The sequence below is a fragment of the Scomber scombrus genome, chromosome 15, assembly GCF_963691925.1.
Source record: "Scomber scombrus chromosome 15, fScoSco1.1, whole genome shotgun sequence".
In the NCBI taxonomy this organism is placed as follows: domain Eukaryota; kingdom Metazoa; phylum Chordata; class Actinopteri; order Scombriformes; family Scombridae; genus Scomber; species Scomber scombrus.
Window position 1 is genome coordinate 11,845,853 of NC_084984.1, and position 17,718 is coordinate 11,863,570.

The following is a 17,718-nucleotide window of genomic DNA, read 5'->3' on the forward strand; positions in this document are numbered from 1 at the left end:
TAGGTAGCATCCTGTGGGTTTGAGGAGATTTTTAGCTGAAAACAGCTGTCTGCTAAAGCTGGAACCGAGGCTGATAAGAGAGAGACAGAATACTAAAAAGCAACTTCAATAAATTTGAATAAACATAAGACCTCAAACATAAATGCCTCATATTATAAACTTGGCTGAGGCTCATCCCAGTTGAGGGAGTCCACAAACAAAAAAGTTGTAAATGCCAATTTAGTTTATTTAATTAGCAAAGGAAAGCATGATCGGAAGTGAAGATGTGGAGGCTGTCCATCAAGAGAGAGTAGTGGCACAGCATAGTAAACAAGAAGGATAGGCTGTCACACTTTACCATACATCAAACTCCAACTCCAAGAGGTCTTAGATGTTTACAGTTGTTACGGCCCACCCGACACAATGAGTCCCTCATGACACAAAAAATCCCTCACAGAGAATGTAGTGGAAATGCAGTCAACATGTGCCACTTGTTACATATTTAACTAGCTATGTGACGTCTCAGAGAAATCATTGCAGTTTGGTGGGATCATGATACCATTGGCTGTGCACTGTCCACCCATCCCTGTATCCTTTAAGAAAAAGGAAGGCCTGAAACCAGTCAGCTGCTGAGTGTCAGTGTTAGTGGACGGAGCCCTCTGTATCTGCTCAACATGTATAAAGTGGTATCCTGTCTGAGTGGCCGGGGTGCAGGTCCCATAGGACAGGTCTTGTGTTCTCCTGGTTTGGCCAAATTTCACTTGGGAAGTGGTGAGTTACCATGGACGCAAAGAAAAAACAAAAACATCATTCGTTGATTATGATTATTGATTACTGATTGATTATGTTTCTGATGCTTATGAAGTATTTTATTCAGGTGACTATATAGCACAAGATAATCCTCAGATTATTTTGTCTTTGTTAAATTCAGGTACCATAGATAAACATTAGTTCAACTGTGTTTATTATAGGCTACAGTAGTAATTGAGGCACTACACTAGGTAACGTATTTACAGTTATTCAGTACCTGAATCAGACTGACCGATTTGGGTCAAACAAGGCCAACTTGATATGGTGAAAAAAATTTAGGCAACTACATTAAATTAAACTACAGCAGAAAAGATTACAAAGATATAATCCTACACTAATTGCTGTTGTTTTATCTAATTTGAAACAGGGAGTGGTTAAATGGATGATGGATGGTGAGAGTCAAGAATATGTTATTCAGACCTGTACATAATCTCCACTTTTATGTACTCAAGTGAAATGTTTATGCAGGAGGTAATAGTATTCAATTTAATTTGACAGACATGTTGTCAAAGTAGGAAAAGCAAAGATATTACTAATAACATTAATAATAGGTCAGTTCTGTTCAAGAGTCCCAGTAAGCTTCAACAGTGTGATAGTGAGCCATTAAGTCATTCACAATACCAGGACCCTGACACCGAAGGAAATAAATGGATCATTCATTTTATGTATACCTGTAAAAAGATCTTCTGTGTGTTTGTAAGTCAAACCAGTTTTGACTGACCTTTTCCAGCCATGGGTAAACTAGAAAATAAAAAACAGGCATCCTGTTTTTCCCATGTTACATAATGTTAGGTTAATATGGTTCAGCCATCAACCTGGTTTTAATCCAATTAAATATTGACCAGATAATTCTGCATGTCATGTAAACAACGGAAGGTGCAGCCATAATGAAAATTGTGCATCTGATGTTCATCCCTCTGTAGATAATAAGTAGCCTGGTACCAGATTTCTGAATCGCTGCCAGCTTTGACTTTTTTCTGCAATTCATTGGCAATTGATTGACAAATGGCAATGCAATTTGATTGTCAGGTTTTAATGTAAGATTTTAGAAAGAAAGTTAATAGTTTAATGCTACTGGGACAATATCATTAACATATTATCACTAAAACAACTCCCAAATATCAGAAACAGAATCAGCCTCAGCCATTAAACTCTATCATCTCATAGAGTCTCCTTTGCCTCTCTTTCGTAATTGATTGATTACTATTGATACAGGTGCAGTATGTCAGAAAACAGCTTTCAAACAACCTCTCACAGATATCCCAGAGATGCCCCCGACGAATTTCAAACCAGATGAGTACAAGGTAAGACCGATTTTCTGTCCAAACGGTATATACTGCACTGTTTGTGTCACAATGGCCACTATAGTTTAAATTCACAATAGCACAAAACAAACACCTGCTGACTGCAGAGGGCAGTATGCATGGATTGCTCATGGAAGTTAAAGTTAGCAATGTGCAAATAAAAAAAATGAAAAAAACAACAACTTTATATATACTTACTTTATAAATGTTTTATGAGGTAATAAAATGTAACATATAAAGGCCTAACTACACAAAGTTGAAAATGCCACAAAGTGCCCTTTAAAGCTTCAGAAAGACAGATTACTTAAGGAGTCTCACTAAGAGTCTACATGCTCGTGGCGTAATGAGGTTTTAGACACAGGAGTGCATTAAACTAAATAATAACGTACACACAATGACAATGTTGACATGCTGACATAAACAGAAAATATTTACTATACTACCCATTTCAATTTAACATGCTAATATTTGCTAATTGTAACAGTCACATCAGCAGGTGGTATTGCAAAGCTTCTTTGCATTTGATGTGAAATAGTTGAAATCTTGGTGTTTTTGTAGGTTATTTGCAGGACTAGTTGATGAACTACTGGGACAAATGTGTATATTTGTATGTCAAAGTTTAGCTCAATGCAAAAGGATTTACTTCACCCCCTGCTTGTGTGGTCCAGTCTTACACTCTGGCCTGCTGAGGTCACTAGAAGAAAAATCAAGGGATCAAATAAGTCATCAGTATTCAACCTCTGTGCGTCATCGATATCTGTATGAAATTTGATTGCAGTCCTTTGAAGAGTTGCAATACATTTAACTCAGAACCAAATACATATTTATTATGTAAAATCTCAGTCCCAAGCGCTAAAAAGAAGGCCATGATCCTGCTACACTGTAACCCTTCTCCGGTGTATGTCTGTCCAGGGTATGTCCAAAGAGCAGTTGTTGGCGATCCGCAGAAAGAACTGCAACCCCATGACCATGAAGATTACCTACTATAAGAAACCAGTGTTCATCCACCAGGGATACATGCAATGGATGTGGGACATGGACGGGAGGCGATATCTGGATCTGTTCGCTGGTGTGGCTACTGTTGGTGTGGGCCACTGTCACCCGTAAGGTCTATTTTTTTCTTTGCTATTTCACACAGTAAAAGTTGGTTTTATTCTGGATATAAAGTATCCTGACTGTACCTTGCTATCTATGGTTACAGGAAAGTGACAGCAGCTGTAGTGAAGCAGATGAAGAAACTGTGGCATACGACTAACATCTATGTCCAGCCTGCTCTCCATGAGTATTGTGAGAAACTGGCCTCCCACCTTCCAGATCCTCTTAAGGTACTGTGGTTAATTTTTATATTGATTACCTGGCTGGATAAATGTGCTGGCTGAAATTAAAATGTGTGCTGGTCTCTGTGTCCCTGTGCAGGTGGTATATCTGACCAACAGCGGCTCAGAAGCCAATGACCTGGCTATGTTGATGGCTCGACTTCACACAGGCAACTTTGACATCATCACTTTCAGGTACAAGTGAACTGTCCCTATATACATCTTTGTGTGTTTCAAATGAATGAGTGTTATTTGTGTTAAAGTCCCTGAAAACTTGAGTGTGTATGATTAACATAACCCGTAACATAGTAACATGCTGTTCGGGTCAAATTTGACCCATTTTGACATTTGACAGCTGTAAAAACACCCTTAATGTCTTTTACCCTGAAATTTGATGACGTCTCCTAAAGTGGCCCAAAATGCACAAAAATGAAAATATTTTAAAATGTTATACTTTTGTATAGGCGCCACAAATTTCTGTCCATTGGGGCTGTTCCTCAATGGACAAAAAATGGACCTGTATCTATTGACATGGCTTTTTGTTAAATTACTAGTTAATAGTTTTTGTAGTTATGAGCTTTTTATGATGTAGAAGTGAAGACTGATGGCTCTAATAGTTATACAATAAACCCCACCTCTAATTCTTGTCTTTAGGGGATCATACCATGGTGGCAGCATGCAGACGATGGGTCTCACCTCCAACTCACCATATAAATACCCCATTGCCACTAGTTCAGGCTGCGTAAATGTATGTATTCTAGGGCTATAACCATTTCATTATTGATTAAATTAATTGTGTCAATCAAAATTACCTATCAATCAATTTTTTCAATTAACCCATTGGTCATTTAAGTTACAAATAATAGTGAAAAACACCCAGCACAAATTGTAGAGATCTCACAGTAACATTTTCAAATGATTTGCTTTGTTGACCAACAATCCAACACCCCAAACTATGCTTCTTTTTTTTCTTCTTTTTTTTGCACTAAACTGCTTTCTGACACCTCTGCTTATTTTGTGTGAATTGGTGAAGGTGAATAATGCTGCAGCAGTATTCCAACACTCGTGATGATTTCTTTGTGCTGCATTAATTATAAGTGGCTGTTGCTCTCAGGTTGACCTAACTTTTTATGTTTCTGCTCAATAAACAGGCCATGTGTCCCGATGTGTTCAGAGGTCCATGGGGAGGAAGCCACTGCAGGGACTCTCCTGTGCAGACCATCAGAGAGTGTAGCTGTGCCCAAGGTACACAAACACATGCATCTATGGCTCAACACGCTCAGGTTACCTCTCTTCCATGCTCATAAAAAGGAAAATTTACCACAGTTGTCTGTGAGCATTATCTTCAACTTCAAGAGGAAACTGCCTGCGTTGATAGAATGAATGCTTGAGTTTTCATAGTGTATCCAAGATCCAAAAACATTTATACTGTATACTTACTTTATGATATGACCGTAATGACCTCGGTCACAGCTGTGTATTGTAGTCAAGTGACCTTCTGTTTTGACAACTGGTTCCCTTCTTTTAAAATATGCTTGAATGTAGGAGGAGTTAACTGTATCCCAGAAAAGTGTTGTAGTGTCTGTTTAAAGTTCTAAGTCTCCAACTTTTGATCATTTAACTCTTTTAAAACCGTACAGTTTTTTTTTTTTTTGTAAATTGAGCTATGTGATATGCTTCTGTCTCAACCAGAGTCTATCTGGATGCTGTGTTTACATAAAGTATAATATAATATCAGTTTGAGTAACATGAGGTACACCAGGGTTAGTAAAATTAGGACTTAAATTCACCTTCGTTACATATAGTCAAATGGTTTTATCAGAGCAAAATCCTGCGTATTTTTCAGAAGAATGCCTGTTCTCAAGTATTTAAAATCTCATGCAGTAACAGATTTTGGTAAGATGATTAACCCTTTTTTTTTTTTTTAATATTGCATTTATATATGCAAATGTGTGTATCATTACTCCCACTAGAAGAATTGTCTTTCATCACACAGGCTATTGCATGGCAAATGAAAAATACATTGGAGATCTCAAAGAGACATTTGCGACTAGTCTCCCAAGTCGAATTGCTGGTTTCTTTGGAGAGCCCATTCAGGTACATTCTATTCTGGAGACTTACCTTTAACATTATTATTTCTGAATTTATGTTCTGGATTTGATATTTGAATTTACTGACTAATGTTAACTGAAATCAGAAAAGCTATTTGCTATTATTATCATTATCATCCATGTTCATTGTTTGTCTGTGTTCTTTAAGTTATGGGATGTGCATGTGTTTGGTTTTTTGCAGGGAATGGGTGGAGCTGTGCAGTACCCCAAAAACTACTTCAAAGAAGCCTACAAACTTGTAAGAGAGAGAGGAGGGGTCTGCATTGCTGATGAGGTTAGAGACACATTAAATTATTTTATGCTCATAAATAACATAACAGCCTCTGTCTGGGTTCTCTTTTTCACTAATGCTTACATAGTATTTAGAGAAATTGGAATTATTATTATCAAATAAATGTAATCACGTTTTGCAACTGACAGGTCCAGACTGGCTTTGGACGAACAGGAACCCACTTCTGGGGTTTCCAGGGTTATGATGTCATTCCTGATATGGTTACTATGGCGAAGGGTATTGGCAATGGCTTCCCAATGGGAGCTGTTGTCACAACACCAGGTGAGATAATTGACACAACTGCCTTGTTCGAAAATATGTTCCTATCCACATTAACACAGTTTTATAAAGAGGCTGCGTGGTGTATTATTTCCACTATTTAAACAGTAAAGAAACACTGACAGAGATGAAGAAGATGATCTGTATGATCTGGTTAATTCTTTTCTATATGCATTGAGTAAAAAACTACTTGTGATAGTTACACAACAGAACAGAACAACCAAACTGAAGGTGAAACTTCTTGAAAGGTGATAGATAAGAACAGGATGCACAGTACAGAACTACAAGAACAGAGAAGTAAAAAACATGATTCATATTCATTTATACACCTTAGCAACACATCATACCTCAGCCATTAGTTGCAGGCCACTCACCAACATGTGTGTCATATATCTTTACATGTACTTGTAATAGAGTAAAAACAGGCTTGATCTCTTCAATTAAAAGTACAGTACACTGGCTCTCTACCTCTACCTGTTTGTGGTGACCTGATATTGATTTCTACTTCTTTTGTCTTTCAATCACTGGCAAATACAGTTGAATGAATTGTTGTTTTTCTATGGACCAGAATATGAAAACAAACAAAAGATAACCAGCATTCAAATAAAAACATAAAAGACATCAAGAAAAAACACTGACAGACATGGGCTTATATGTTTATTACGGTAAATAATTCACTCCTGCCTCGTAACAAGTACGTCTGTTTCTGTGCCATTGTAAGATAATTACTTGATTACTTAACTTCAGTAACCCTAAAAATAAGAGACTGAGAACATTTTACCATGATGCACACATATCTGCCTCTACACCATCTCGTTTTCTCTTTGAGTAATCAACCTCTAGATGTATTAACAATCACTTCAGGTCTCACTGTTCTCTGTTATGTGTCCATCTAAAAAAAACATACTGGATGGCATTTATGTAAAGGTTAAGAAACCAACATGAGAACATGCACATATTCCCACAAATAATTTGCGTGCATTTTGAGAAATCTATTTTTTGGCCAGGGATTTAATTTTTTTTTTAATTTAATTTTAAAGGCAGCAGTGAGCAGAGGTGTGAGCTTGTGTATTCATGTGTTTTCCAGAAATTGCTGAATCCTTTGTTAAAGCCTACCACTTCAACACCTTTGGAGGAAACCCCATGGCTTGTGCTGTCGGTTCATCAGTGCTTGATGTAAGAGTTCCTCTTCTCTTTCTAAATCGGTCCTTTGCATCAGCACAAGAGTTCATTTTGATTAACTCTCTTGTGCTGATGTATTGGTATGCTTTGTTTATATACTATATTATTAACAAGTCACACGTTAACAATTTCTAAAAACCATCTGATCTCAATGAGTGGAGTATAAATGGGCACGAGCCCCCTCAAATTTTTTCTGTGGTGGCTGTCTCTTTACAGTACCAGTAAGAACACACTGTCTGTCCATGGCTAAGCTACAGCACTTTTTTTTCTTTTTATGTTGTGTCTTATGCTGAGGCTTTGTTTGGCAGCTGCAGTCAATCAAATGCAGACACCAACACACCAGTGCAGCAGATGGGATAGAATTCTGATACTTTCCATAAGACCTGTATTTCTTTTTAATAATAAAAATCAGTTGATGTTATAAAAAAAAAAGTTTGACATCAAAAGGGTCAACTAAATATGCTTTCAGTGTGACTTTAGACACTAACAGAGATATTTTTACTAATCAGGTGATCAAAGAGGACGGCACACAGCAGAACAGTCTTAAGGTGGGCACTTATCTGATGACTGAAATGGCAAAACTCAGAGACAAGTACGAGATCATCGGCGACGTCCGTGGGAAAGGCCTGCAGATCGGTGTGGAAATGGTCAAAGACAAGGTATTGACTTTGGAACAAAAGTGACAATCTGTCCACCTCACAGGCAACGTGTGTGTGTGTGTATTGTACTTCCTGGGAGCATGGTTCAGCAGTGCCCCAGTTAACCATTAGCTGGAGCAGCAGAGACCATCTGTATTTGTGAACAGAACAATCTCCACTGCACTGCATGTACTATCTGAAGTCCTGATTTGTACTTTTTAAAATTCTGGTAAATCTAGTAGATATTGTATTTAAAAGGGAACAAACAGAACCAGAAACATAGCTGTAGGTAACAATTTGGTGAAGCACTTAATGTTCAATTTGGTCATGTCATTTTATTAAATGTTCCTGTCAAATATCCTGCTGAGTCTCTCAGTCAGTTAGTTCAAATGTTTTCATTTTTTTCTTTGACTTGGCAGCTGTTTTCTGGCCTCTCTAACAATATACTTTGCTTTAATTTGATCTGGAAACACTCTTAGCTGGGTTGTTTTTTTTAAGGGTTGTAATGTCCAGTATTTCCTGCCAGAGGTGAAAGCACACCAGTTGTAAACACTACAAAATGTTAATATAGCAAGATCATCAATCATGATGACCTACACCAAACACTGGATAATCCTGTGGACATATTACATCTTCACTAAGAGCCCTGCTGAATAAAGTCAGTCTAACACTTAATACTACAGTCTCCAAGATAACCAATGAATAATAAACACCTGTTAGAAGTATTCATTAGCTTCAACTAATTAGATTCAGATTTACTAACATGCCTCTGTTATTTTGTCCAGCCCCTGTAGTGTAAGTGACCCTCATAGATAAAGGAATTGTCTGTTTTTTTCATTCTTTACTTTCTGACACCATTCATGACATCTTGCATGTATTTGTAATAACATTTAATCTCACCACTTTTGTCACTTCAAAAAGAATAGTTTATATTACGCATCTAGCCTCATCCACTTTAAACCCTCCTCTATCACCCACAGGCCAGCAGAACCCCGCTGCCACCTGCGGCGATGAGCGGGATCTTTGAGGACATCAAGGACATGGGTGTCCTGATAGGGAAGGGTGGAGTGTATGGACAGGTAAGAGCACTCACCTTGACGTAGTCTGTCTCACTGTTCGTTTATATTTTGCAGAGTTTTAGGTAAACTCTGAGGGTAAAATAAATCAATAAAAAGGCATGTTCCTTTTAGTGGTGACTCATCATTTTATGATTCTTTGCACCAGCTGCATAACCTTTGATAGAGACAGTCTTTGGTCATTTTGCCTCCATCTCTGCTCATCAGTCGTCACTACAAAAATGTTTTGGTGTGACTACACAGCATTGCTTTTACCAGCTTTAGAATATAAATATATTTAAATATAAATATTTCATAGTGATTATTCTACTTAAAGAAATGCATTGAAGACCATCACCTCGGCCAATTCTACATTTCATTACCTACGAAAGTGAATTCTATTCCACAGACTACTGATTAACTTCACTATTTCATCTTCTCCATCTTCAACATATGTTGAGATTTTAGGTTACGCATGTTTTCCTGCTAATCTCACGCTAATAATCTCTTTTCTTTTCTCACCACTTCAGACATTTCGCGTCCAACCCCCCATGTGCATCACGAAGGAGGACGTAGATTTCTTCCTGGCAGTTTTTGAAAAGGCCATCCACAACTACATGGCCACAAAATGAGCGCATCAATCATGCAGCATTAATCATTTTAACCTGTCGCACAAATAACGATCTGCATTTTATAATTATATGAAGACACTTGAGCTGCTTTAGAACAGTTTTACAGTGCAAACTCATAATCATTACTCTAAGGGGTAAAAAATATTACACCTATACATTTTTCTAACAAGTTGCTCCATTGCTTGAATCGAACAGTTACAATCGTTTTGCAATCAGTCATTATGAACACGTAACTGACTGTGAATATAATAATTATCACAAAGTTTTATGACATATTTGCTTCAGTATATTTTATATGTATTTTTTCTGTCTTACCAATAAAACCTATAAAAAGGTGTAGTTGCATGATTGGTGCAGACACATCCAACACACTTTATTCTGAGATGTAATTTATTCTTGGACATGGTTGCTAGAGGCATTAATGCAAATTATTATACCAACATGTGGTATCACCTCTAATGTTATGAGCTTATTTGTTGGCTGCAGACACCAAAAGAGATCATTCCTGAAACAGTAAAGGATCTGATAATAGGGATAAATGTATATCTGATGCACAGCCATGTGTGTTTTTTCTCCACTGGATTATCAATTCAGAAAATCGGGAACTGGGGAAAAAAAGACATTGAATTACTTTGTGTTATAGCAGCCATTAAAAAAAAGTCTCAGTCTCACATACATACGCAGTTGTTTCACTGAACACAATATTATGTGAATTTTAAAAAACTATCCGCACACAGTCAGCCAATCCAGTCCATTAAAGTCCATTTTCACAGGCTGTTTTTGTTGTTTGTTTTCCTACTAACAGACATCTCAAAGTGTTGTTTCCTGTGTCCTGGCTGAGTCAAACTCTTTCAGGCTCAGATGAAGATGTGTTATCTGTTCTTCTTCTTGTCTTTTTTGCCCTTGCTCATGGAGCTGTGAGCAGCGTTTGAGGACAGCGCGGAGGCGTGGCCGCTGGACTTCAGGTGGTCAAACAACTTGTTTCTTGTGGGGAACTCGTGGTTACACGTCACACATTGGAGGATTAATTCCTTCTGCGAGGGAGAAGGGATATGTGGATATTTTTTTTTTTAGATTGTACTTTTTAAAAAATGGCACTATTAAAAAAAAAACAAAAAAAAACACTTTTCCAAATCTTTGTTTTTGATAACTCAAAGATAGAAAATGAAAACTGAAGTTGTAACACTAACAAATGTGGAAGTAGACAGAAGAGAGCTGTAAAATATTAAACATTAGACAAATGACTTCCATAAAACCGTTGAAAGTTTTTTTACTGTACAAACCTCGGTACACTGTTCTTCTACTGCTGGAGACTTGACATTCTTTGGTTTGTCTTTTCCTCCTTTCTTTCCTTTTGTCTTCCCGGAGCTGCAGAGGCAAAGTGTAGATAACGGATAAATTAACAGGAAAAATCTACACATTACATTTTATAACCTAAATAACTTTTGTTATTTTACATAATTTATTTCTGAAATGAACCCTATTGTATCCCCCAACTTAACACAGAAGAGAGTTCTGAATCATTATCATTTTATTAGTGTTGTGTGCTCAAGAAAGAATATTTTAATCTTTGATCAGATTTCAGGTTTCTGGATGTCCAAAAATACAGTTTTATGAATGTAGTGCCAAAAACAAAATGAGAAAGTTTCAACTTTTTTTTCCATTTAGAGTGGCAAACATTTTTAGATTGTTTTACTCTTTCTTCATGTTCAGTAAAATTGGATTCCTGTTTGTCTGAAAACAGAAACCTGATCTGAACTAACCAGGAACCACAGCAGCAGGAACAAGAACACAAACAGTCCTCAAAAGTCTAATGAGTGGGAACTAAAAAGAACTAAAGGGAGACTTAATACTGGATTTAATATTCATCAGGCAGCCACAAAGCCAACTCTAAATTACTGCTTATGTGTCTGTGTCTGCTGGAGGTGTAAGTAAGCACATTTGCTATGCCAGATGTTGTGTTTTCTGCTTCTTGCACTGCTCCCAAGTCAACAAATATTCAGTAAATGCAGGTTTAAACATTCAGTACTAGTGGAGCTATAGTTCCAATTATTTAGTCTAATAAGACTTATAAGTGACACTGACATATCACTGTTTAAAGTTACACATCTAGCAGTTTAAAAGCAATATTATCATTTATTCATTTATTCATTCATTCAGTCATGGCTCCATCCATCCATCATTCATTCATGAGTGGATGGATGGATGGATGAATGGATATTCATCAGCTTGTTGCCAACTGTGTCCGTTTGCTGTTTGGTGCTGCGCCGGCTGTGTAGAGTGGGTTTTGAGAGCTTTTGCCCTAAAAATAGCTGCCTGCTGCTGCCGAAAGCAGAGCTGTGAGGATGAACCTTAACAGTAAAGTTTCAGTCTGGACAGTTAACAATGATCTAAAACTCACTAGAAACTCTGTAAAGCTGAGGGGGAGCTGCAGATATGGATGATCACTCTCACTATGAGCAACAACCCTCACATTACTAGTTGTCTTTTAATACATTGTATTTACAAAAATGAGGCCACTTTAATTTACAACATCCCTTAAACTAAACTATTGAACTAATCCAGGGCAGTAGACAGTAACTGTATCTAGTAGCATGAAGAACAACCGGCCAGACAACAGCCAAATAATACACTGACCTCTTGGCCTCTGTGGGAGGGGGTTCATCCTGCTGCTCGGGCTCTGCGGGGTCCGCTGACCTCTCCGGGGCATCTCCGTTACATGTGGTTAGCGTTGGTTTCTCTTCCTTCTCCTCCACCTCTGGAGCACTCTGCTTTAACAGAGGAGAACATGAATAGAAAAGGCTTTTAAGGAGGGGTCACTTCACAGACACAAAAAGAGTACACTGAACCAGGCAAAGCCACTTGAAAGAAAAGATTTTACTCACATGCACTACTTTCTGTTGTTTCTTTTTCCTCTTTTGCTTTTTGGACAGCCTGTTTATGTGTGTGGATAGAAAAATGTCAGCAGGACAACAATGATGTAAAATTCAGCAGTTTTAACCACTCCAACAACCACGTGAAAATCATTTATTTTTTACAGTTACATCCAGCATACATACATACATACTTTTGCCTCGGCTTATCTTCTTCCTCCTCTTCATCTTCTTCTTCTTCCTCCTCCTGCTTATCTTTGTCCTCTCTTGGCTCTTTTTCGTCCACATTCAAACCGAGTGACTCCTCTTCTTCCTCCAGCTGTTGCCGCAGCAACGCCACCATCTCCCGGTGCTTTTTGGATTTCTCATGATTTTTCATACTGTAGAGAGAAAAGACAAATAAAAATGCATCAAGAGCACAAATTTCAGTTAACAGTGTATAAAAGTCAGATTTGCATTATTGTCCCAACATATATAAAAGGCACATATGTCTAAACCGATATATCTGTGGTAGGTCAATATTGGCTGATAATATTGGTCAGGGTTTAATTAGTATGTTTGTATAAAATAAAATATATCCCTCCCTGGAAATTGGCTCAATCAAGGAATTATACCCAGGGCAATGAATCACTATCTGAAGTGTGAAGCACAATAAGGGGAAAAAAACATTTCAACAGCTCCAAGCAAATAAAACGAATTTGAAAAAAATCCCACAACACATTTTAACAATGGCACAAATGAGCTTGTCATTGACTATTAGTTTTTCTCCATTATTCAGACTGCTTGTTAGAACCTTTTTTAATTACCACTCCACATGTTTTACATCAGGCCACTGATTTTCAGCCACATGATACCTGCTACCCTGTTGGGCAGAGAAAAGCTTTGTGTGACTTTCTGATGCTATGCTGAAATAAATTCAATTTAAGTGAGTGCTTCTGAAGTTGTGATATGATGAGCAAACATTACTTAAATCTTCCACAGCCTAGCGAGGTGCATTAACATGTTGAGTTCCAGAAAGCCTCAAACAGAGGCTGAGTGGGAGGGAAGATACTCACGCTTTATCTGATTTGAAGGATTTGTCGCAGGCTGGGCAGTACAGATCATCGAAATAGTCAATCAGTTCCTCTCCATCAGGCTGATCTGCATCTGTGCCCACACACACACACAACCCAGAAAAAGCTATTAATAAGTCATTCATCATCATCAAGTTATTACTATTAAACCTTCACTTGTGAATCTGTGGAAATGACTGAAAATGTAATTGGTTTGTCTAATAATGAATTGCAAAAATGTTTATATAAGTGTTCGCCCTCAGGCTGGATTGATACTTACCACAAGGAGTAAACATATGGTTCATGGTTCATCACATTAGAGTGCTATAATGTACATTATCAGGCTATATCATACAAGTAGTACACTCCCCACAGTTTTTTTTCATATATTTTATGATAAAAGTGGCAATGGGAAGCCTCATTTTACAACTGAAAACAAGACTATTCCTTGCGGTTAACTTGCAGTTCCTAGAAGTGTGTTACCATGAAGGAGGATATAACTGAGCATTTAACTTGCTTCATGTTATCTTCGCTCTCAAAAATCCCTGCTCGCATCAGAAACTTGTTGGAACAAAACACATGCAGCCCACACTGACCAATCACAGTTCTTGGAGTCTCTGTGTATTATCTGCGTAGTCGCCGCAGGTGTGACGTAACTCCTTATAACAGAAACATAAATAAAACACATTGTCACTGACCTCCTCCCTCTTCACTGTTCTTCTCCCGTGTCTCCATCTCTATCTCTTCCTCCTCACTCTCTGACGCATCTCCAAACTCCTCTCCGTACTGAGCTTCCATCTGCTGTAGCTCCTTCTCAAGTTCAGACATGGCGGCCCAGCTCTGTTCCTTGTACTCCTCTGCCAGTCTTGGATGAACAGACAGCACAGTGTTATGAGTATGAGGAAGACATAGAGATACACGTTCACCTATCCATCTATCCATCCCCTGCTCACTTGGCCTGATCGAGCTTCTGCTTCCGCCTCAGCTCCTCCACCTTCTTGATCTTCTCCGCGTTCTGCTCCTCCACCAGCTTCCTGTGGGCCTGGACTCGCCGGTCACGCTTGCGAACAAAAGCGACCAGCTGTCGCACCAGCTCGTTTCGCTCTTTTCGAGCCTTGTCTCTGGTCTTCTTGTTGTCCTTCTCCATGGCCCTTTTCTCCCAGCGGTTGGACGCCTGCCTCGTATCATACTCCTCCTTCCAGGCAAAGTTTTTACGCGTGCAGAAGCTCTGCCAGAAGCCGTAAAACACGTGTACTACCTGTAATATAGAAATAAAAGCTGACTAAGTATTCCTCTTTACTGGTTCATGATTAATATTTCAGTCTGTTTACTTTTTAGTTTCTGTCTTTAATCAGAAATAGTGAAAAGAAGGCTTGCTTACTATTTTATTCATGTAACTGAATTGGATAAAGAACTCTTCCATTAAAGGAACAACATCGTGACACATGTTTTAAATGTGGGGCTGGCTTACGGTATCGTAGTCGCTCTGAGAGTCTCCGAAGGGGGGAAACTCATCCTCCTCTTCCTCATGGTCCACCTTGCTGTGCTCAGTCTCCTCCTTAACAACAGACTCAAAGAGATTCCTGTAGACTGTGTAGAAGCCCTGAGGAGGGAGAGTTAATGAAAACAGGAGGGGAAAATAAATATGTGCAGCTCAAAGTGCATGCAGAATTTCTAACCGCACAATCAAAAAGGATAAATCTGTAACCTCCAACCTGGACAGAAAGTGCTGTGTGTTCTTGTGAAGTGAAAAGGAGACTGGATGTTTTTATTTCTCAGTGGAAGATGTCAATGTTGTCATTGAATTTTATCTGACCTTTGATATTCTCATTACACCCTCAGTCTGTCCTTACTGTACACTCATCCAGCAAGGACAGACTGTTATTTAGCTGAGTGGTGCCAGAGATCCTAGGTTACTCTGACATCTTTTTACAAATCAGGAGATATACAATCAGGTCCTGTGGGTTCTGTTCTGTTGGTTTTGAGTTGAAGATTGTACTTCGAGGTCAATGGCGGTCACCTTTTTCTCAAGGATATTACATTTCACTCATTCAAACAATAAATATATTCAAATCACTAACTAGCTTTGAAAACAGTTTTTACTTTCCTTACACATTTTCAATCTGGACATACCATAGATAAAGTAGGGAAGAGGTCAGGCTGTGGCTATGCTGAACACAGACCATATGGTAACGGATGCAGATCTTGTGTTCCGTTGGGATTATCTTTGTTTAAAGAAGAGGACTGAAAGTATCAGAAAACAACTGCTTATGAGTGCTGAGCAACATGATCTTTGTACATGTGACCACAAACCTTCTTATCATCCCCGTAGCCTGAGTAGCAGGTGACCGTGAAATACTGCAGCAGGTCGATACTATCATCTTCATAGTCTCCACTCAGTCCTCCTTTCAGCAACGCATCCCTGTGATTGTCATACCTGCCACACAGGAGGAACCAAAAGAATTATTCATAAGTCACACTGCCACAAAACAGTATATAAACCAGCGGACATTGAATACATTGTCACTGTGATGAGTTCAATTTGTACAAACCAAGCTCTCTCCTGTGGGTCACTCAAGACTTCATACGCTGCCTGAATCAGCTTGAACTGCTCCGCTGCATCCTCAGCATTGTCCAAGTTCTTATCTGTGAATATGAGATGTATTATGTTAAAAGTCTGAGTATGAGTTGACATTTTGATAGGTAAGTCTGAAAGCACATCAAGGTACCCAGTACAGAGGAATTTCAGAAGTAGAGTTTTCTTTAAGAGCCTGAAAGCTCTACCTGTACTACATTTCAGGGGCAATTTCATAGCTTTTAAGTGCCAGTTTCACAAAATAAGTCATGATAATCAAGCCTTTGGGACTTGAAACTAGCCAATTTCACCATCACAATGTAATATTAATAGAAAAGTGATGAAGATACTGTATGTCACACCATTCTTATCTATAACTACTATCACTTTTGGTAATTGTGCCTCTAATTATATAAATAAATTACGTATTGTATGTCATATACTGTATATACTTTAATATGAAAGACTCCTACTAATTATCACCACCTTACCTGGATGCCATTTCAGTGCTAATTTGCGATAAGCTTTCTTCAAGTCGTCGTCTCCTGCATCTCTCTTCACTCCCAAGATTTCATAATGACACTTCATTGTTCACTTACTGATAAGAGAAACTTGTGAAGCGGTAATAAATTAAATGTTTCTATAAATGTGGTGGAAAAACGTTGTCCTACACTAGGTTTAGCTTTAGCATTTAAGCTGTTTGCATGCTAGTGACCGGGTAAGCATGTCTACTCTTATCTCTAAACATTTAGTGAAACTTCACAGATGATCGTAATAACATAGTAATGTTTGAGCCTCACATATTCAAATCTGTGCAATGCTCTGTATCACTGACAGATAGTTTTCTAGTATCTATTTTTATTTATTACAATACTTTCACGACCATGGCATGGATGTGTTGTCCGGTGTAGCTACGGTCTCGCGAGAGTGTGTCATCTTCTTTTAGATTATAATTTGAGCAGACTTGAAGCTACAGCTGCTTATTGCTGCCCTCTACAGCTCGAAATGAAGTTTTTATTCACTCAGTAACTCAAAGATTCCCTCCAGACATGTTTTCAGATGTTTATAAAATACACTAATTTGAATAATAATGTGTGTCTGATATGGTTTGTCCACAAAAAAGTATAACTATTTCATTAAAATCCTTCAAATGGCATCTACTCATCATGACGTGAGGCAACCCAGTGTCAATTGGTGCAACCAGTATTTAAAAAAAAATGTGATTATATACAGGAACATAAATGTGAACAAAAATTTGGAATAGATATAATCCACTTTTGCAACGCGTGCTATGTTTTTAAAGCAAATTTTACATAATTTGTCACAAGGATATGTCCTGCTCAATATTGACAAAATGCTTTAAAATTTAAATGAAGACATACTTCAAAAAATGTTTCTTTTAATTTAATAATTTAAAACGAAGTAATTATTTGTATAAGTGCACTTAAATACATTGTAGGTGAATAAAATATTTTATATTTATTATTTTGTGGTTACACCATTTGACATTTTCAGGAGCATTCAGTCTTACTTTTGGTAAACAAAGGTGCACATGTAATTTCAGTATTTCCTGGTTATAGTTTTATTGTTGAGTTTGTGTTTAAAATGTTTATGATTGTGTCAACTGCGGCAGTGTGATAT

General features: G+C 37.9%; 2 protein-coding genes across 3 annotated transcripts; one reads left to right on the top strand and one right to left on the bottom strand.

The window, feature by feature from the left end:
• The first annotated feature begins 2,015 nt into the window (after positions 1-2,015).
• On the top strand, positions 2,016-9,823 carry LOC133995395 (alanine--glyoxylate aminotransferase 2, mitochondrial-like). Its single transcript, XM_062434776.1, has 13 exons — positions 2,016-2,093; positions 3,006-3,196; positions 3,295-3,418; positions 3,510-3,604; positions 4,064-4,157; positions 4,561-4,654; positions 5,406-5,506; positions 5,702-5,794; positions 5,941-6,073; positions 7,158-7,246; positions 7,762-7,911; positions 8,871-8,969; positions 9,476-9,823. The coding sequence occupies exons 1-13, from the start codon at positions 2,058-2,060 to the stop codon at positions 9,575-9,577; spliced, it is 1,401 nt and encodes a 466-aa protein (XP_062290760.1). The 5' UTR covers positions 2,016-2,057; the 3' UTR covers positions 9,578-9,823.
• A 132-nt stretch (positions 9,824-9,955) lies between these two features.
• On the bottom strand, positions 9,956-17,061 carry dnajc21 (DnaJ heat shock protein family (Hsp40) member C21). Of its 2 annotated transcripts, none has more exons than XM_062434775.1 (12): positions 16,569-17,061; positions 16,055-16,148; positions 15,816-15,939; positions 14,974-15,105; positions 14,456-14,760; positions 14,201-14,367; positions 13,506-13,596; positions 12,645-12,830; positions 12,463-12,511; positions 12,215-12,345; positions 10,861-10,945; positions 9,956-10,611 (listed from the first exon to the last, which is right to left on the bottom strand). In XM_062434775.1, the coding sequence occupies exons 1-12, from the start codon at positions 16,663-16,665 to the stop codon at positions 10,450-10,452; spliced, it is 1,623 nt and encodes a 540-aa protein (XP_062290759.1). In that variant the 5' UTR covers positions 16,666-17,061; the 3' UTR covers positions 9,956-10,449. The 2 variants fall into 2 exon arrangements, with proteins under 2 accessions (XP_062290759.1, XP_062290758.1); XM_062434774.1 differs by having other exon boundaries at positions 12,215-12,348.
• Positions 17,062-17,718: the final 657 nt, after the last annotated feature.